The sequence below is a fragment of the Gymnoscopelus microlampas genome, assembly GCF_963454915.1.
Source record: "Gymnoscopelus microlampas genome assembly, chromosome: 7".
NCBI lineage: Eukaryota > Metazoa > Chordata > Actinopteri > Myctophiformes > Myctophidae > Gymnoscopelus > Gymnoscopelus microlampas.
This window is the reverse complement of record NC_139944.1, coordinates 33701153-33723982: the sequence shown is the minus strand read 5'-3', so window position 1 is coordinate 33723982 and position 22830 is coordinate 33701153. Positions and strand designations below refer to the sequence as shown.

Here is a 22830-nt window from a genome sequence, read left to right as displayed (position 1 = left end):
GGGTTAAACTTTCATAAAGTTCTGTCAACTGGCAATAATGTCTCCAGTATGGTGGCCATATTATGGATTTCTCCATAAAATCCATATTATGGAATTCTACGACGGCATACCCTCAAATACATACATACATATAGATCAGAGAGTCCCAACCTGTGGGCCAGGGCCCAGGTTTTTGCCTCTGAAAGCCTACTAAATGTCAGGGTTCCACCTGACATTTAGTAGCCTTTCAGAGGCAAAAAATATATACAGTATATACTATATTTAAAGATTTGCACACATTTTCAAGATTTAAAAATGTTCAAAAAGAAATTACAAGCTCATAGCATGATCTTGTATATCTGCAATTCTTTAATAGCCAAAGAAATCTCAAAATGACAGAGATGCGTTCCCGGCCTTAATGGTATTAATATTCTTGTTGATCCACATTGCCATGTGCTCACCTTGTCCCTCTGGTATCCGTGGGACCTCCTTGCCAGCTGGGGACAGACACATGACCCTGTTCCCGTTGACGTGGCCGTCCACTTGGGCTTGCTGGCCAAAGGAACAGGTGACCCCCGCCGAAAGGTCCGGTATGTTACTAACCTCCAGTAGAAGCTACAGTAGGGGGGAACAAGCAAAAATATGTAAGGGTTTTCAAAGAAGTACTGCTTAACTCCAAAATGGTGTGGACTGCAGATTTGCAAAGAAAATAATTCCAAGGCACTTCGTCTTTGATGAAAAAATAAATAGGATTTATTATTTTATTTGAACATTTTATTGGAGGATAAACCCCTTGAGATGCATCACCTCGTCTTCCAGGGGGTCCTCAGCAAGGCAACAAATTATGACCAACGTGTATCAACCTAGAAGCAAAAGTATGTATTTCATGCTCAGATATTTTTTTTGTAAATCTCTTTTATTTTTTATTTTTGCAAATTATATTAAAGCTCAGACAGATTTAATCTTTAACTGCCTGGAACTACAGGTAACTGAGAGGGTTCTATACGTAGCTCCAGGCTAGGTATCTACTGAAGTGTATTAAAGTATATATATACAGTATAAGTATGTATTATAAGCAGTTGTGAGCCATTATGGTTTTGGTGCTGGCAACAGGGTCTGTTCCCGTTGCAGTGAGCCATAAAGACTGGAGGGTAGCTAGTATTACAGTACACACACATACTGTACACATCGATCCTAAACGCCCTTGAGCAAGGCACACTCCTACCAGCACATTGATTCTTTCTGAAGAAATGCAAGGGCTGGGCAAATGTAATATGAAGACTAGATATCATGTGGGATTTTGGCATAAGCGTGGTCTTTAATAACTTTAATCCCATCAAAGCTCTATTTATTACTTTTAAAAATGGGTCCTGAATTTTTTTTAAATAACGAAAATCACCATGGCTACCATTGACTTCCTGGGCAGCAAACCCAGCCTGGCGTCTCGATGCTTGCACTTTTCTAGTTGTTTATGTATAGCCGTAAGGTGGTAGAAGCGATGTCAGTGGTTCTCAAACTTTTTCATGTCAAGGACCCCCAAATTGGTATGTATGTGGCCGCGGAACCCCACCTGAAAATATATTGTGCCAGGGACCCCCAGAAGCAAAAAAATGTGTTAAAAATGTTCGCCTTTGAAAAAAATATATTTAAAGATTCACACACATTTTCTAATTTAGCTGGGGACCCCCTGGTACCCCCCTGGTGCTCACAACGCGTCGCGGTGCGACGCGTTGTGAGCTTGTAGATCTGCTATTTTCGATGAACGTCTGCCTATTAAGACATGGTTTAAGAGTTCAAAGGTTCCTCAAAGAACTTTGACAAAAAAAAGGTTCTCTAGAACTAGATGAGGAACATGAAGAACCATTCACTAGAAGAATCAAATGGTTCTTTAGTAGTTAGTTGATGGTTCTTTGTGGAACCATATAGCCTTTTAAAGGACCATTTAAGAACCATTAGTGTAGGAATGAGGAGTGGACTCACGGGCACGCTGTGTGCCGACACGGCAATGCTGTCCGGATGAGCGATGACCTTCACACAGCGGTCGATGTCGGTGGCGAAACGGAACGGCTCCTCTGCCCTCTGACAACGATCCCTCCTGGAACACCTGAGGTGCGAGAGAGGAACTGTTGGAGTTTTACCATGTACTGTATAGCAACCTTTTGAATTTCAAGGACCCCCAGTTTGATGTACATTTAATTAGGCCACGGATCCGCATTTGATACCATGTTTTTTATCTCGGGCACGCCACTCTATGTGCACTGTAAAATCCTCAGTGTTAATCTAACTTTGAGAGTATGCAAATGGGACCAAATAGACCTGTAAGGGTTGAGAAACAGTGATGTCTATGACAGTGATGAAACAGTGATGAAACTATGACAGTGATGTCATTCACGCAATTTGAAAGAGTATTCATACCAATGTGAAATTACCTGAAATTCATTCATATTTGAATTAAATGTAAATATAAATGTTTTAAGTTGAGCAAAGCTACTGTTAGACACTTTTAGTTCGTGATTCAGTCATGATGAATAGGATTCCATATCACTTTCCATATCAACCATAAACCTGTTACAACATCAGATAGTGTTTTGTTTGTTTTCGTCACTGCTTCGATACTGATCTGCCTCTGAAAGAGACATTTTGGTAATTAGGAATGTGGCTCTAAGTGTAAGTTCAACAAGGAAGATCTCTTCTCTCATGCTTTCATCTTTGTACTGTAGTTTCTTGCGTGGAATAACAAAAATCCTTTCATTCGCAGCTTGAAGGGGAGCATGCAGTGAGCTAGGGCTTTCACCAACTAGTCGACTAGTTTTTTATTTGTTTTTTTTTATTTGTTTTAATGCCATAGTAATGGCCCATCTTACTATTATTATTATCCTCCTGACTTTATTTTTTATCAAAAGGGGGTCAAAAGTATGCCCAATAAAAGCCTATTATTGGGCAATGGGGATCCTTGGAGACGCTGCTGTGGTGCTGTGCTGCTGTCCCAGAAGCGCTTCCCTTAAAACGGCATAGAAATAAGGGCAGGAGGATAATAATAATAGTAATATAGTAGCAGGATGGCATTAAAACTATTTTTTTTTTGTACATTTTTTTTAATGTAAATTTCAACTAGTCGACTACCACTGGGTCAAATTAGTCGACCTGTAAAAATCTCTAGTCGTGAAAGCCCTACAGTGAGCACTACTGGACATTCAGAATCTGCCATTCTGCAGTCAACCAATCAGGCGATTGGGATCTGTCTTTAAATATCACTGCCTCTGAACTTGTCGTTCTCTTTTCAGCAAGCGACAAGCAACACTCCTCCGTCCCCAGCTCCACCTCATTAAAGTCCCAATTGTCCCGGAGTTAAGAAGGACAGCTTGATCTTGATCTATCCTTTATTGAACTGCAGCTGACACATACAGACACTTAAAGAGAATGAGCCACATCATTACTCTATCAGACTCAATTTTTACTGCCTTTAGCAATAGACTCCTCTTTCTTTACATATCGTCACTGTTGGGAGGAAACATTACTATTCAGGAAATGGAAAAAAGAACCAATGGATCCAATGTAGTTATTAGCAGCTTGCTAGAGCTACTCTAGGAACACGCCGAGGACTGTATGCATTGCCTTCCTTATACAGGTATATACCCTGCAAGGCAAAGGGGGCGGGGCTTTAGGGGGAATGGGCGTGACTTTAAACAACGCTTAAAAAGCATAGGTCGCTATCTGGTGGCCAAAGAAATGAACTACAGATGTTAAAGTCGCAACATACAAATTCATAGATCTCATAGAATTGAATTCGCTATGTCTCTGAAACAGTGTTCAAAGGATTTGCATATGTTATTTAATACTACAGTTTTTATTGTTTAGCTTGCCGCAAGCTGCAATAATTATGATTGTGTTATTTTTTTCTTCGTATTTAGTCACAAGCTCTTGTTAATACTTTTCATTGGATAAATAATTATAAAAACCACAGAGAGACTTGCACACTTTCATGCTGGCGTCCCTATTTTGGGCATGTCAATATGAATGAAATAAATAATTCAAAGATTTATTTTCGTAGATTAATGCCCTCCTTCATCATACAAGAGTGTCACACAAAAGGAGCGAAAATAGCCGATCTACAAGCTCACAATGTGTCGCATCGCAATGTGTTGTCGGCTATTATCGCTACTTTTGCATGACACCGTCGTACAATGAGGCATAAAAAATGACATTCATTTATCATAAAAACGTTTAAAAAAAAGATGAACCATAAAGAAAGTCTCTCAGACACGGCTGAGGAGTCATGCCCCTCCAGAGGACACTTATAGAGTACAGAGGGCTCCGCCGTAATTACGAGACAATATGAGGTGGGAATGGAGAGGCGGTGACATCTGTTACTGGTCAGGGCTGCTCCAGGCACATCTGAGGCCACCGGAGGATAGACGGTCACCTCCTGACCGCTCATCAACTGAAGTGCCTCTGTAAAGAGACCTCGTTTCATCTCAGATGCTCTTTCATCCCCTATACTACATTGTCTTCTCTGCCGTGGCTTGCCAGATGAGGAGAGGTAGGGGGGAGGGGGGAGGGGGGGAGGTGAGTGGGGCTTTTTGTTCTCTTCTCCACCTCCAGGGGGTCTTTTTACACGTTCATTATATATTGTACCTATGCATCATGGTGTCAGCAAGAGGTCTTGAGCTGCTGTGCCATGGGTGGGAAGCTGGGATCTCAAAAGGGTTCCACCTGACATTTAGTAGGCTTTCAGAGGCAAGAGAAACCCCCCCCAAACTCCTGTCTGGAATGAATTGAATAGACTGGAAAATAAAGGACTCATTCCGCCGTATGGGTACTCATGATTCACTTTGGTTTACATGAAGGAACAGAACAGAGCCCTATCTGTGTTCGCAGACGCACAAAGACATTTATTCTCCCTGAGAAATGGGACTCCTGACTGACAAAGCGGGCATTCAAGAAAAATAAATAAAAAAAACAAATAAAGTAATTAACAAGAAAGACATTATTTATCATTTCGTTTCAGTCCTCCCTCTGGTAACTGCTACTTAAATTATGCTAATTGTCGGCGGGTTATTTGTAGATGAGTTGCACACATCATACGACAGAAAGCGGTATAAATCTCTCCCTGAGGTCAGCTTCAAAATAGTGGTAGATGCAGGAACAAATTGGGATCTACCTGAATCCCCTTTGCTCCATATCAACTTTTTCAGGTCAAGGACCCCCCAAATATGTATTTGGCAGCAGACCCCCATCTGAAAATAAATTGTGCCAGGCCCCCCCCTTTCAAGATTTGAGCTGTTAAAAATATTCCAAAGGTTTCCAAGATTCTTTTGAAAATAGCAGATATTTTCAAAAGCTGATGTAATAGGTTTAAAGTGATTAAACTGATTTTGATGCTATGTTAACTCATTTTGCTGGGGGACCCTCTGGAACCCCCTCAAGGTCCCCCACATTGAGAACCATTGACTTAAGTTAACCATGGAGGTCAGATAATAAACATAGAGGAGACCTTGCACTGACAAAATGTCTGCAGCGGTCTAGGTGAAAGTGCCCACTGTGCTTGTAGTTAATCTCTTCTGTAGCCCATTCACAGCCAAGCTCTTGCTAAACGCGCAACAGCTTCTGGTGGGCAATGCGGGGTATCTGGTACTGAATAGACCCCGTCCCAAGATATGACTCATTCCTTGTTTTCATTTTCTCGCCAGCTGTTGATAATTGCTGGCTCGGGGGTGGTCAAAAGATCTGTTTTTAGTTTTTTATCTATTTAGTATGGTGTAATCCTCACAACGACAAACTGTGTGGTGAATTACCTTTGTGGCTTTAGCTGCACATTTACTCAAGTACTGTACTTTTACTGTAATTTTGAGGTATTTTTACTTTACTGGGGTATTTCCAGTTTTCAGTACTTTTACTTCTACTCCACTACATCTCAGAGGCAAATATTTTACTTTTACTCCAATACAATTATTTTAAAACTTTGTTACTAGCTACTTTGTAGATTTTGATTATTATTACAAAACATACATTAACCACCTCAGCCCTACACTATATACATTTAGGGCATTTGAAAATAGCCGATCTACAAGCTCACAATGCGTCACGATGCCATGCATTGTGAGCTTGTAGATCTGCTATTTTCAAAAGATTTGTATACATTTGAAAACTTGTGAAATGGGACATTCTGCGTAATGAGTACTTTTACTTTTGGTACTTTAAGTACATTTTGATACTGATACTTTTGTACTTTTACTCAAGTAAATTTAGAATTCCGGACTTTCACTTGTAACAGTAGTATTTCTACATTGCAGCATTGATACTTTTACTTAAGTAAAACATGTGAGTACTTTTTCCACCACTGATAAATGATGCAAGTTCATGTAAAAGTTAGAGAGACAGGAGGGAGAGGATACAAGGGGCGGGACTACCATGTTGAACAAGACACGACAGCCACAGGCAGTGTTGCCAGGTCTGCTTATTGTAATTTCGCCCCAAGATTTAATTTGAAAATAGCAGATCTACAAGCTCACAACACGTTGTGTTGTGAGCTTGTAGATCTGCTATTTTCAAATAGCTGATGTATGTTTAAAGTGCTCATGTGGCCCATAGTCGCTTCTTTTGGGCTTGTGTTCCTAGACCTGGTTGCTTGGTAGGATATAAGCAATAGACTCACGTGTTGAAGAGGACACACCAGCCACAGTGCGGGTCCCCTGCACTCAGACATTCCCCACATGTGAGGTACTGCTCACAGGCCTCCACGGACACCTGCGCCACCTAAAAACATCAAATGACAAACAACAGGACGTGTTATTCAGATGCTCAAAATGAAAACAGCATCAAGAAAAGCATAAATTATCTGTGATTTGTTTAGTTTTTCTGTTTTTTCAGGCATACAGCGTACACATCAGTAGCCATTGTCAGAGTACATTAAGGTAGGGCTCAATATGCACAAAGTACTTGGAGGACAGTGTATGACATCAGTACTGTGACGTCAGCACCCAGGGTGAGAGCAGAGCCTTGTATTAGGGTTGCGTCACCTCGGGTGCAGATAACAGCGCCGGTCACGTGGTTCATGTAAACTCGAAATAGTGACAAACGCTAAAATCAGGATTCGAATTCAACAATAGCTAAAAATGCAGATCTACAAGCTCAAAATGTGTTGCACTGCGATGCGTTTTGAGCTTGTAGATCAGCTATTTGTGCTACTTTTGTGTGACATAGAATGGCGAAGTACAGCGAGTACAGTATATGCAATGTGGCCCTCTGGAGTGAGTGTGGAAATATAGTGGCCCTCTATAGACAAGCTGTGATTCAACAACTTGGGAGAGATAGGGAGCATATATCACCATATCTTATACAAGTTTACATTTGCATTACAGAGAGTATTGTGTCCCATGTGTAAGAAGTCAGATTTTCTTGTGCACCACTGAAACACTGACGCCTTTACTCCATTAGGAATTGGTTGGAAAATTAAAAATATCCCTCTTCTGTCAGAAAGCACTAGGAATGACCTAACTGCTAGTCTTTTGAGAAACATTGGCTTTTATGTTGCAGTAAGCCATTTTCATTAAAAAAAATGGTACCACAATTAGGGTGAATTTTCTGCAGCAGTCTCTGTACTACTAATGCAGCACACACGCGCGCGCACGCACGCACGCACGCACGCACGCACGCACACACACACACACACACACACACACACACACACACACACACACACACACACACACACACACACACACACACACACACACACACACACACACACACACACACACACACACACACACACACACACACACACACACACACACACACACTCTCTTTTAGACAAACACAGTCCAGTATGAGCAGTCCATTAGCTCCATATAACAGACACCACTGTAGGACACGGGGCCAGCGTCATGTCCCTGCATACCAAAAAACCAAAGCACTCTCCGCCAGGCTATTTTATACATTGTTATTATTCCCGGGGCCTTGACATGCGATGCATGCAATTTCCTGATGTATGCAATAATAAATGTAGAGTGGATTATGGCTTAGAGTGTCTCCGGCGCTCTCCATAGCGTAAGTGGCTTCTCTCGCAGGTCTGTGTTGGCAAAAAGGATTATCTGCCGCACCTGACAAAATGACTTTTTCTCTCACTCACTCATTTTTTTTTTTTTTTTTTCTCCCCTCCCTTCTTTTTATTACTGTCCTGGGGTTTAGAGCATATTCAGTGCATCGCATTTGCAAAAATGATTTTGGAGTGTGTGCCGGGTTTGATGCAGGGCATTTTCTTAAGCCCTGTGTACTTTAGCGAAAGTACATGCTGTGAGCTTGTAGATGTACTATTTTTGGAACAATGTGGTCTCTTTAAATTGTTCATCAAATTGTGATATTATCAAATATTCCCCTAAAGGAAATGTATGTATTTAATTCAGTTTGACCTGAAGCAGGGATGAAACAAATCCCCACCAACCATAGAAATGAAGACTAGAGAGGAGGATGTCAAAAGCAGAGGCATGGACTGTGTGCATGTAAGCGTGTGTGTGTGTGTGTGTGTGTGTGTGTGTGTGTGTGTGTGTGTGTGTGTGTGTGTGTGTGTGTGTGTGGGTGGGTGGGTGGGTGTGTGTGTGTGTGTGCGCAAAGCAAAGCAAAGTTTGTTGTTTACCCAGGGTGTCGGACTAAGTACGAAACTTGTTTCCAGCCGGACCCTGCATGGAAGCCTTGCTCAAGGGCTATTCAGCGGTGATTCATGATCGATGTGATGAATTGGGGAATCGACCACTAGGCCACCGCTGCCACGTGTGCGCGCGTGTACGCGCGCACACGTGCGTGTGTGCGTGTATAGGGGGGTGGGATCTTGACTCAATTTCTGAAATGATGGGAATAATTCGAGAACCCTTCTTATCTGCAGGTGCTCCTGTACTTGGGAAAATGGGGCGGGACCTTTCCGAGCGGGTAGGGCTATGGATCTCATCAGTGTCTGACATCCTTCCCAGAATCAAAATGTGCGGATCATCACAGACACATATCACAGCCATGAGGTTTGTTCTGTCGATTTGACCCGAGCCAGGAGGCACGGCCTTGAATCCAAATCAGTTCTGAATGAAAGGCAAGTCCTTTTGTTTGATGTCTACGGTTGTCCTCAAATGCTATTCGCAGAGAATCTCTCCTCTCTCTGTCTACACAGTCAAATCGTCAGTGTTAACCATCTAAACACTATACTTAGTTGAACCCGGGGTCCCCCAGGTACTTTATACTTGAGATCAGAAAAGATCAGCTACTTTCTTAGAATGCTCCCCCCAGAATAGGGACGCTGCAGGGTTCATGTACTTAACTAGAAGTTCTGAAAGTGTAAAAATGGACCCAAATGGACCCTATATTGGTCCTTTTTTACAACCTTGAATTAACTTACTGGTTTAATTTGCATGAATTATTACCGTGTATTCATACTGCAGTAAATACGTACAAATGCCAGTCTCTCTCTATGAAGCTGTCACATGCGCTCGAGACTCAAGAAGACTTAAGATCATTTTGACAATAAGCCTTCATATAATCTGTTTACAGGTCTTCATCGACGCCCCATAAATAATTCAAAAGTAGATGCAGTGTGTACTTACTACTTAGTATTTCTCATTAAGCTTTCATTGAACTGGCCTTCCCTGGCCTTCTCCCACATCATTTATTGAGCAGAGAGGAGCAAATCCTTGCCGTCGGGCAGAAAGAAACCTCTTAACTCCATATTTAAACTTTTTCTGGCGTTTTTCCGTAGGTTAATGCATTACTTTGTCGTACAAGAGTGTCACACAAAAGGAGGGTAAATATCCGATCTACAAGTCCACAACGCGTCACGTTGTGAACTTGTAAATCGGCTATTTTTCACTATTTTAAAATAATGATGAAAAAGGAACAGTTTTGGACATACAAGGATTCTGCCCGATAGCAACGAGATGTAAGCCATCCGTATAGGCAACGACCCCCACCACCCCCACCACCCTCACCACCAGCACCTATATCCTGAGAGGCTGAGACGTGTCCATATGGCGGGCTGTTTATAGCATTGCATGGTGTCATGATATAGGGTCAAACGGTGGACCGTCCGCTTTAGGCATTATGCAATCATAATACCTCATTTCCAAACGGTGCTATGTGTATAATATATAGGCCGTGTCATGACCACACCAGACCAGTGTGGCACTTCAACGCTTTCATCCGGATTTGCTGGAACTTAACCCATTCAATCCGGTAAAGCATCTCTGTCATTTTAGATTTATTTTGCTTGTAGATCTGCTATTTTTGAATAGAGAGTGTGCAAATCTTTGAATATATATGTATTTTAAAGTGAACAATTGTAACTTAAATCTTTGCTTCTGGGGGTCCCTGGAACAAAATATTTTACGAATGTTCCCTTTAAATATATATATATTCAAAGATTTGCACACAATTTCACGATTTAAACAAAAAATAGCAGATCTACAAGCTCATAGCGCGGCACTCGGTTCCGTGCTATGAGCTTGTGTGTCTGCTATTTTTGATTAGCCAAAGAAATCTAAAATGACAGATGCATTCCCGGATTGAATGGGTTAAAATAATTCAGTGAGATGAACATACAGCATATTTGATATCTCTCCATCTACAACTGTATATTATGTATATTATGTACATATCATTTTGGGGCATATACTGGGATACGTTCCAGAATGTCATTTATACATTTGTTCAGTGATTTATGTCCTCAAATATCGTCCTATTTTTATAAAGACATTATGAAATATTTTGAAAGAGAGAGAGCTCACACGTGGTTTTCAAAATTAGGCCACTGGCTATCTGAGCCCTGCAACATACATGTGTTTGAAGGTCTTACTTTGCAAGGCGTATGTGGTGATCCCGGTGAATATATTATGCATAAACTCTCTGCACCGTATAGCAGCTCAGCATTAGGCCATACTGTCAGCAGCGAGGTTACATTAGGGTCAGAGAAACACACTGTACTGCATACATTTATACACACACGCACACGCACACACACACACACGCACACGCACACGCACACGCACACGCACACGCACACGCACACACAGACACACACGCCTACTCACAGGCACACACTATACTGTATAATAAATATGTTTGTGTCCTCATGGGGAGTAGGAGAGAGAGAGAGGGAGAAAAAAACATGGGAAGTGGGCGGTAGTGTTTTCTACATTCTTCTACCCTACAGCACTAGGAGACTGTCCTGGAAAAGCCCTGGAAATAAATGTCTCCTTTTCATTTTAACCACTTGAACCCCATGCATCCCCTTTCTGGGGGGGAGCGTTCGCCAGAAATAACACAACGTGTCCTTAACATGTGTCCTTAAATCCCAACAGTTTTCTGAAAAACCTATGCTGCCCTGCCAAGGCAGAGTGCAGTAACTACGAAAACAAAAATCACTGAAAAATGGGTTTAAAAGTGATTCAACTGGTCAGCCAAATGAGATATTGGCATATAAGTGATATTACACTAATTGTACATCTGTTCTTGAGGTAATTGTTTATCCCCCAACATCACAAAGGCTAATTTGACCTTTGGGCAACCCAAATAAGTCGGTGTGTCCAAAAACGTAGTTACTGCTCTTTGGCTTGGCAGGGCAGAGTGGTTCTCAAACATTTTCATGTCAAGGACCCCCAAAATTATATGTATTTGGCCGCAGACCCCCGTCTCAATATTTTTTTTCCAGGGACCCCCAGAAGCAAAGATTTGAGTTAAAAGTGTTCGTTTTGAGATAATATATATTCAAAGATTTTCACACATTTTTAAGATTTTTCAAAAATAGCAGATCTACAAGCTCGTAGCGCGGCACTCGGTGCCGCGCTATGAGCTTGTATATCTGCTATTTTTGAATAGCCAAAGTGTAAAATAATGCTTTTTAGCTCAAATCAAAAAGTGACACAGATGCGTTCCAGGTCTTAACGGGTTAAGTGGTTAAGCCTGATTTTATACTTTATCATACGACGGTGTCCAGCACCATAAAAAGCCAATCTACACATTGTAAGCTTGTAGAGCTGCTATTTTTGGCATAATTTTACCATTAAATGACAATCATAAGTTACTGTAGGCCTTACCGTGCAGGTTCAAAACTGTAGCCATTGTTTGACAGAATCACTGGAGTTCAGTGAGGTGAGAGTCCATTTGGACACAAAGCATTCACCTATGGTTCAGTAAATGATCGTACAGTGTTCATTCAACCACTTAGATTAGCTTTTTTCACTACTCTTCTATGATGAAGTAGGGAATCAATAGGTTCTATGCACAGCAGCCATATTGTCAAGGAACTCACAGGTGTTACCAATGATACTAATGAAGGCTTTGTTCCATTCTGGTCAAACAGAGTCAGGGTGCTGATATTGTGCATGTTGGCTCACTGGAAACACTGCTACACCAGTGGGGCTAACATTGGGGTCCAGGGACCCTCATGGTTCCTTGAGGGGGTTCCAAATGTCCCCTTATACAGGTGTGTAACTCTGAGAGTGGGGGTCGTGGAAATGAAAAGGTTGTGGAAATGAAAAGGTCTGAGAACACTGTAGTGTGCTACAATAAAAATGGAACAGAGCCTTCATTAGTATCATTGGTAACACCTGTGAAGGAAGTGATAATATGGCTGCTGTGCATAGAGCCTACAAAAACAACATAACAAGTTGAACTATGGAGATACAGTATGAGATTTCTGCCCGACAGCAGCGTTGTAGCTGACTGGAGTCTTAAAGGTACGGAGCCATCAAATGGCCAGAAAACGTCATATTTGATACTATACATCACGTGGTTTCTCTGAAAACAGTCTGAAAAAAGGGCTGGACATGTCACAAATTGATTGGGAAATAGCGGATCTACAAGCTCATAGCTCATAACGCGGTGCACTGCGATGCGTTGTTGTGAGCTTATAGATCCACTATTTCCGGTGCACGACACCGGTGGTGCTACTACTGTAAGTATTCTAACCCCTACCTGAATTTTTTCCTAATATAATCGAGTTACTGACCACCACTGCTCACCAGTATAGTAATACGTATGCGCGAACGCACACACACACACACGCACGCACGCGCACACACACACACACACACACACACAAAAGGATCTCTTGCTTTCCTGTCTTCCCGCTCACACTTCATCATCATGCTAGCCCTGCGTGTTGCACTCGGCAGGAGACAGAGATGCTCATTGTTATTCTGTGAGGGTCGGCTGTCTGTGTGCTCCTCTCCTCATTCCACATCATTTCTCCATTGTTTGGCTCCCTGGAATAATAAAAAAAAAAGAAAAAGAAATCCACTGGAAATCCAGTGGAGAAAAAGCCTGCAAGTAGGAAATCCTCGTGAAAGCTTATAGGGAAAGGTGTGAGGGAACCATTATCTGGCATGGAAAAAGAGGTGGGCGAGAGAGAGAGGGGGGGGGCTTACTTGCTCTGTTCTGGACCTGTGGGGGTCATTCCAAAGCCGTGTTGATTTCGTCGACTAAAACTATGACGAGAAATGTTCGTCGACTACCTTTTTTCACTGCGAAAACGAAATAAAGACTAAGCTATGATGACTAAAACTGAGACTAAATATATTGATAATTTCGTCAACAAATAAAAACTAGACTAACATGTTAGTGAGGGACTAGTGGAGAAGAGATCCAATAGAACTAAAAGACAAGTCATTTTATGCTTGGTTGCACTCAGGTGTTGCGCTCTGAAAATAGCTGATCTACAAGCTCACAACGCGTCGCTCTGCGACGCGTTGTGATCTTGTAGATCGGCTATTTTCAACATACAACCGAGTGTAAAATCAGCCATTACAACGCCACTAAGGCACCACCACAATACATTTTAGTCGACTAAATCAACTGTAGATTTAGTCGACTATAATATTATGATATTTAGTCAACTAAAACAAGACAAAAACTAAAACATTTCAACTAAAATATCATGGAATTTGATTCAAAAGACTATGACTAAAACTAAATCAAAATGTGCTGTCAAAATCAACACGGGGGGGGCTTTGCTCTGTTCTGGACTCGTGGGGGTCATTTCAAAGCCATTCCAGAGTTACTGTGAGGTTTGGTCCAGTTCTGTTCGGTTCGGCTGTCTAGCTCAGATGTCAGTGGAGTCTCACTGCAGGGGCAGCAGTGAAGGCATGCAGTATCTATCTACCGCAGCTATCTCCTTGAAGGAAGCCCGTGTATGTCCTTGAACAACCGGTGCTCATCAATAAGTGATGGCTTGTCTCTTCCAGTCTATCACGCTCAAGGAAAAAAAAAAGAGGATGGCCTTGATTTGTTTTAGAAGGCACTACCCTATACGATACCACCTCCGTTCTGCCTCTGTCCTCAAATGGCATGCCTTTGTTCTCCTCAAACTTCATACGGCCTGTTTTCAAGCACCCCAAGCCAAAACAAAAATAAAAAAATGAAAAAAAGAATCGTTTTTAAAGTAGAGAATGACACAGCTGGAATGGTCCTAGAATTTCTCTGTCTCTATGTGTCCTTCGATTTGGGTCTAAAAATACATTCCCAGCAGTCACGAGAAAGTGAGAGCGGAGACATAGAAAAGCTTTTTTTGGCCACAGTGAAACCTAATCCCGTTTCACAGTGCTACTCAGCCATGACAGAATAATCACTTGATGGGAGTTTTAAAGTGATTATCACTGTTCACTCTTATCTTCCAAACGGGTCCAGAGGATAACGGCCTAAAAACAACAGCAACAAATAAATACCACTGCTAGCGCTGCCGCTGGTAGCCTGACTGTGATGCCATTCCAGCTGAGGAACAACGGCACACTGAGGCGGGGAAACATCCGCAGAGCAAAGCTAAGCCGCATCGCTAATGGTTTTCTATGGCATGTCTGTGCCATTTATAAAGGAAGATGCATGTACCGTAAGCCGGCATACATGGATAAGTAATTAGAACAACATTCCACCGTCCCTGTGCACACTCCCCTGCATATTTTAGACGCCCGGGACAGTTGTGTAGAGTAGAGCGTTATTGTGTTGTGTCTGGGGAGAATTAACCACTAAAAACCCACTGGACTTACTGTAGTAAACTGGACCTGAGTCGGCTGTGTGCTTGTGTAACAGAGTGGTTCACTACCCCAGCCTGATGGCTTGAAACTCTAATATCTCCCCCAAGCGATGAAGATATCCCTTTAGCTTAGCGGTTAAAATGTTGGCTTTCCACGTGGGAGACCAGCGTTCGAATCCCGGGCGTTACAATGGTGCCGTGACCGTGACTCGGATCGGGTTTCCCTGTGGGAGGAGGTCAAAAGGGGGGTGAGTGTAACAGAGCGGTTCACTACCTCAGCCTGATGGCCTGAAAGTCTAATATCTCCCCCAAGCAATGGGGATATCCCTTTGGCTTAGTGGTTAAGATGTTGGCTTTCCACACGGGAGACCCGGGTTGGATCCCGGGCGTTACACTTGGACCGTAGATATTTTGGCTAATGTTCCCTCCAGAATATGGATTCTGGGGTTCAAGTTTAAAGTATTACTTGATCGACCAGTTCAAATTAATCACTGAGGCGAAAGAGACTTATTCCTAATGCCAAGATTATTTTTTAGAATGACAATACCAAACATTAAAATGATATCTGTGCAGACAAACCGCAATTATGTCTGAGTCATAGTGCCGGGGGCTTTCTCAGAGTACCCGCTGTACCTGTCTTTTGTGCCCATATATGGAGATCTCTGTATCTGTCTGTCTACCTGTGTTAGTAGCAGACTTCTAAATCTGTAGCTATGTAGCTAAATCTGTCCACGACAAAAAAATATGAATCAACCTGCCCTGTAGTGCATGGCTCTTAAACCCTCAAGTATTGAGGTGTGGGGAATTTGCCAAATCAAGCTTAGGCTTAGGTTGCCATAGCAATCAATAGGCTCATTTGGGTCATGGCCAGAGCCTTTTCTGGTGGTTCTGTACAACCGCCTATCCGCCCCGACTCCACTCAACTCCCTCGGGTCGTCTCCGACGCGTGTGCCGAATTTGAAGTCGGTCGGTCGAATGGTCCTCGAGATACGTGAACTACAGACGTACAGTACGTACGTACAGAGATTCTGTGAATTTATTGTACGATGTAGTGAGGGTCTCTGCTTCACCTCTGCTCTAGTGGATGAAATGGTTGAAACTCAATAAAGACAAAGTATGTGAAGAATGACGGTTGCATTCAGTATGTATGGGCACATATGAACCCGTTCTGAATGGGAGTATAAATGGCCTTATGAGTAGCTACACCAGCATCAGCATATCGACTGCACACACAATCCAGATGTTTTGCATAGTGAATGAAATAGTGTTGACCTGAACAAAACTGATAACACCCTCAGGAAATTGTAATGGGATGACAAGAGTGAAATTAACAACTTAATGCTATTGCAACACTGTGAAGGGCTGGCAATGCCAGATCTGAGTAGCTAATTCTTTGCTGCTCAGATTAAGTACTTAATGATGTGGATGAGTGACACAGCAAATCCCAAATGGAGAGGAATTGAAATGGAATTAGTAGATTCATTAATGTTCAGTGGAAATAAGAAAACATTTAGGAAGAACATAAAGGAAGATTAAATGATTGAACAATCAGTACAATACAGATACATTGGGAGAAAGATCTGGGGACACCCATAGCAGTAACACTTTCTATGTCTATGAATCACAATGCATTTTAGCCTATTAAGGATCTGTGTCATTTTAGATTTGGGCTAAAAATCTTTATTTTATACTTTGGCTATTCAAAAATAGCAGATATACAAGCTCATAGCACGTCACTTCGTGCCGCACTACCAGCTTATAGATCTGCTATTTTTGACAAACCTTAAAAATGTGTGCAAATCTTTATATATATTCTTTTAAAGCAAACATTTTTAACTAAATTTTTTGCTTCTGGGGGTCCCTGGAACAAAATATTTTGAGATGGGGGACTGTTTTGAGCACCACTGATATAGCAACATGGGTTTTTCAGAAAACTAATTTCAAAGAATCGGCCTCAGGTCTTAATGGGATAAAGCAATAGAAGGCTCGCAACTCACTTTCAGAAAGTTCCAATTTCATTCACAGCAGCAACACAGAACAAGTGAGAAAGACCGCAAGGTCAAAACGTTGTTCTGTGTTGCTGCTGTAAATAAATGTGGAGCTTTCTGAAAGTGAGTTGCGAGCCTTCTCTTGCTTCATGACTCTGCTGCTTTGCAGTTCAGGATGTGTTAGGAAAGCAAGCCCTCCCCATCACTCGTTCTGCTACGGATGCACTGAATAACGCACCTGTGACTGATGTAAGCTGATCTAAGGAGTAGATTACAGTGTGTTTTATCACGGAAACCAGCCAATCAGAATCAAGGATTGGGACTATCCGTATTTAGAATACAATATTCATTATAAATGATTTTATATTGATCATAAAAGGTCAAGTATCATAATACTACATAATTGCTCGTCACTCACTGAACTTTTCTTTTGCCAAGGATCATAGTGTATTTCATAATATATATACTAATAATACTTTTATAATGCATTATAATCAGTGTTCAGGCATAATAGTCATGCAGTAGATTAGAATTCCTTACAAGTGGTCACTGGGTGCTCTAAGTAAAGTAACGACATTCCTGGAGGTGTAGGCAGAAGAGTTTTGTGTGTTGTTCTTGCATAGATGTAATGCTTTTTAGTTTAGGGTTTTGTTGTTGTGTTTTTTACTTTACTTACAGAACCCAATGCATGTCTGTGTGTCTGTGTTTATGCCCACACCCCATTTATTATTTAGCACAATGTATAAACAATACAGAAAACAGTGCAGAATATAAAAAGAAAAGTGCCAGGAGGAGGCAAGGAGCCCAAAGGGCTCATACGAGGCCTCTAACTATGTATAACACAATCAAAATATGAATAGAACATGATTTGTAATCAACAAAAAATAGAATTTACAAATAACATGATTGCAGTAATAAAATAAAAATCTACAACATGATTGAAATACCTGATTATCCATGACAAGATTACTGATAATAATTAGCCAACATAGTTGACATATCAGATCCTATAGGATGTCAAATCCATAGAGCAACCAAGCAAACAAGGAATAGAGAAGTATCATTCCCACGCCAAAGCAGCCAAAACACAGCATGCCATCCCCATACCCATGCCAAAAGAGCTTTTCTATGAACATCCCTAGTACAGTAGCATCTGTATTCTTCAACTGTCATATATGCCCTATTCTGCAACCATCATCATATATTGGGTTATATTTCACGGAATAGAAATATTCTGTCCAAAGATTACGATCTACGCATGTAGATCCCATCACTCTGCTTCACACATGGTCAGCTCTACTGTATGTTTGATATTCTCATGTTAGAAATGGTACCAAAAAGTGTCTTATGTGCTCTCCAGATGTCAAAACCACCAACATTTTCTATCAAAAGCAAAGTAAATAAATAAGCTCATTATAAAATGTCATTATATTATTTCAGTCAGTCTGTGCAAAAAAAACACATGGGAAACATACTTTCTTCACTACCCTCAATGGAAACTGTACTGCTTCTAAATGTCATTTACCTAATCATCAACCAATAACTAGTAAAAGTATTCACTGTCCAGCCATACATAAATACAAACCTATGGCTTTATGCCAATTTAACCCAGGCAACGGCGGGCACATTGCTAGAGCGTGAATGTGGTGTGTATGTGTGTGTGTGTGTGTGTGTGTGTGTGTGTGTGTGTGTGTGTGTGTGTGTGTGTGTGTGTGTGTGTGTGTGTGTGTGCGTGCGTGCGTGCGTGCGTGCGTGCGTGCGTGCGTGCGTGCGTGCGTGCGTGCGTGCGTGCGTGCGTGCGTGCGCGCGCGTGTGTGTGTGTTTGTGTGTGTCGGAACAAATGTGACAAAGTAAGACAAAGAAGTGGAATTAGTGACATTTTATCCCAACTACAGCAAGGAGGGTTCACGGGTGATGGGCTCACCTGGTTGAAGGACATGACGTAGAGAGAGTAGTGGTCCAGGGAGAAGGCCATGTCACGCAGGACGCTGCTGCTGTCCTTCATCACCGTCACCGTCTCATACAGCAGCCCTCCCTCCCCAGGCGCGTCCACTCTGATCTGCAGGGGCACACAGTCACACACAGACATGATGGTGAGTGCAAGGCTCCCACCCTCTATTCTCAGTAAAACGGACTTGAGATACTGTACAACAGCACTTGGACCTAGTGTTGATTTTGACAGCAAATTTTGATTTAGTTTTAGTCATAGTCTTTTGAATAAAATTCCATTTAGTTTTAGTCATATTTTAATCACCTGAAATGTTTTAGTTTTTGTCTTTCAGTCAACTAAATATCATAAGATTATAGTCGACTTAATTTACAGTTGATTTAGTCGACTAAAAATGTATTTTGGCGGGTCTTGATGGCGTTGTAATGGCTGATTTTACATTCGGTTGCATGCTGAGATCTAATCTAATAGCAGATCTACAAGCTCTAGTCTACAAGCTCACAACGCGTCGCAGCGCGACGCGTTGTGAGCTTATAGATCTGCTATTTTCAGCATGCACACCCATAGCGCAACCAACCATAATATGACTTCTAGTTCTACTGGATCTCTTCTCCACTAGTCCCTCACTACCATTTTAGTCTAGTTTTTATTTGTTGACGAAATTGTCAATATATTTAGTCTTAGTTTTAGTCATCATAGCTTAGTTTTTATTTAGTTTTCGTCAGTGAAAAAAGGTAGTCGAGGAACATTTTTCGTCATAGTTTTAGTCGACGAAATCAACACTGCTTGGACCACTTTCTTTTTCTACAATCTACACCAAATCTCTTTGCCAAAAATATATCTTTCATATTTTGGGCGAATTCCCCCCAGAATAGGCATGCTGTTAATGACTCTAGTTAATGAATGTCAAATGAATTGGCAAGGATTGAACCCACACAGCAAAATCCTCAGATCTCCTCAGATCTTTTTATTTAAAATAAAAATGTTCATTCAGCATAATTGAAAATGACAACTTGGAACATTAACCCTGGACATATCATAACTAATGAATGAATCTCTGAATCTCATTCACTATCTCTAAAATATAAAGTAACCATGTAGTAAAAACATTTCCTATACCTACGTATAGGAAATGTAATAATAATGTGTACGTACATACACCTGTAATAAAAGACTAAAGTTAAGATCTTTTAATGTTATGCTATTTTCCCTCTACATTTTCCCGCTACACCACTACACCAAAAACACCAATGCACAATCTCACAACGAGGTGTGACCTTGTCGATCAGCTATTTTTGCAGAATGTTCGCCAATTGTCACCGATTGTTTGCCTACTATTACATGTTCAGAAAAGGGAAACTTCAAAACATGACATGACATTTCGTCTTAGTCCAAACCAGGCAAGGCGATATGACTTCAAATCATTATCGCGGGTTCCATTCCCGCCGGGGACGCTGTGGGCACTGGGGGTGTGTCTTCTCCTCCACGTCACCAGCGCCCATACCCTAGGTGGGGTTGGCGAAAGGGCCTACTCTGTGTGGAGTTTTCATGTTCTCCCCGTGTCTCTCAGGGTAGTTAATACCCTCACAAAAACATGTAGTAATCCTGGTCACTATACTGCCTCCCCCTGGTCAGCCGGGGCGCCTGATGGAGGGGAAGGGAACTGGTTGGAATAACGTGTTCCTTCCACGCGCTACGTCCAACCAGGGAAACTCCCCCCTGTCAGGTGACAAGAAGGTCAGTTGGCTCTCATGCATTGAAGGAGGCATGAGCTCGGCCCTGGCCTCCCTAGGCTGGTGGGGGGAGTGTAGTGCCCAGGATCACTTAGCAAATTGGCACCGGGTGAAAAGAGGGTTACAAAATCGTGGGATAAAAATTATATAAAAAAAAAAAAAAAGAGTGACCTTAACAAGCCGAGTTTCTCCTGTCTTCATTTTTCACCCATTCTCTAACTTGTCGTCACCATAATAAACTCTAGTTGTTCCAGTTCCATCCTTGTTTACTAGTTTCACTCCAACCCACAAGTTTTCTCTCTCTGGTCTCTGTTGTCCTTCAATAGTTGCATCTTTTTATAATGTGTTTTCTTCGCAGGCCATCCTATCTAGAAGGTAACAAACATTATAATGAAAAAGCCCTGTGTATCTTATTATGAATATTTTATGAACAAAAAGACAAGTTTTTGTTTTCCGTAACGTGGCCAACTAGACAGGTGTGCTCAGTAGAGCTTACATCTCCGCCAGCAGGCATGCCCCAGTAACATTAGTGATGTATGCAGTGAAAGTTCTACATTTCTACTGAGCCAATAAATAGCACAGCATGTGAGTATACCAGTTTTGCATCTCTGCTGTCTTCCTCCCTCTCTCTCCCATACAAATTCGTTGTCTACCTCAGCGATTCCAAACCTATGGGCCGGGGCCTACAGTACTGCTGGGCAGTGTTGGGGGTAACGAGTTACAAACTACCACCCGTCACGGAAAATACGGAATTGTCCGGAATCGCGTTCTGTATTGAAGCAATACGGGACGCATATTTCCATAAACATCCCCATGGGGGACCTCGGTCGGTCCCCCATGTCCGTCACACACATCAGCACTGAATTTAACAATAATGAACAAAATAAAACACAAGAAGAAGGCCAGTAAAATTGGTGTAGAAGGACCCAGGTTGGACCTCCTGCCGTGCCTTCGTCTCTGTGCCATGTCCTGTCTGTGCCTGCTGGGTTGCTGCCGGGTGGAAGCCAGCGCCCGGGCATTTAGACTGTCTACCCCCTGATAGCCTACTAACTCCACCATTATCTCCACAACTGAAGAGAAAACGCAGCACACGCTAAAGTTAAGGCGTGACTGGGAACTATCAAACACTTGGTTTGACATTCAGTGGGAATAAACAGCCTATAACGCGAACTGCAACATTGGTGAACATTTTCTGTGGCGCACGGCACATGGTGGTGGTCTGTCAGACAGCATGCCCAGAAGAGCAACAGTCCCGTAAACAAGTAACGTCACGTCAGAAACACAGAACACCCCAGCAGCAGTGTCAGTGTCACAGGTCTTTATATTGTAGCTACCCCAAGCATCTCCCGATGCGGTATTGAACGCCTTGTTCTGAATCTGATCAATCTGACTATTTTCGTTGCGTATTTAATAGCAAATAGATGCCTACTAACTCAGCCCATCTAACTCTAGACCCCTGAAGTGGGCAAAACCTCTTCAGTAGACTACATGATGTGATTTGTTAATAAGTCGAATAAATAAACATGCATTTAATATATTAATCAATGGGTATATGGTATATGGCTATATAGTGGCCATGTACAGAACAACTCTGTGCATATAATATAATTAGGCTACATTAATTATTGATATTTATTTAAAAGGTTCTAGGCTATTAAGGCTAGTTCTATTTGAGCATGTTGGTAAAAGTAACTACAAAGTATATAATAAGTAATATAATATATTGCTCTTGCTCAGACAGTAAAATGAAATTAATAAGTAATACGTAATCTATAAAAAATTAAAGGAACTTGCCCAACACTGCTGGTGGGCCATGAGGATATTTCAAGTGGGCTCTCAAATACTTGGCAAAACACAAATGTACCACGTTAGTTCCATTGATCCAGGTCTGAACTAAATTGATTGATTGACCATTAAAATAAAAATGCTTGTGGCTCACCCATCTCACCACTTAACACGTTCCTGTGGTCAGGTGGGTGGGCTGCCAACACTTATAAGAAAGTGTGGAAGTGGGCCCTGATCCAGAAAAGATTGGGAACCACTGGTCTACCTCTCTCCATCAATACCCTCTATTTGAAGGTCACCTGCACTCTGAACTGATGGGGGCTAAAAAGTGGGTTAGAACAGGTCAGATTGAGTTTAATGTGCACACGCATTAATAATTGAGCAATCTGGAGG

General features: G+C 41.9%; 1 protein-coding gene across 1 annotated transcript in view; it reads right to left on the bottom strand.

The window, feature by feature from the left end:
* LOC311049121 (plexin-A2-like) overlaps window positions 1-22830 on the bottom strand; it is a gene marked incomplete at both ends in the record, with an annotated part of 97294 nt that overhangs the window by 55406 nt on the left and 19058 nt on the right. Inside the window, 4 exons of the mRNA XM_084062591.1 lie at window positions 441-594; window positions 1960-2083; window positions 6635-6735; window positions 18896-19030. Of these exons, the coding sequence (XP_083918717.1) occupies window positions 441-594; window positions 1960-2083; window positions 6635-6735; window positions 18896-19030 (514 nt within the window). The remainder of the gene's footprint in view (window positions 1-440; window positions 595-1959; window positions 2084-6634; window positions 6736-18895; window positions 19031-22830) is intronic.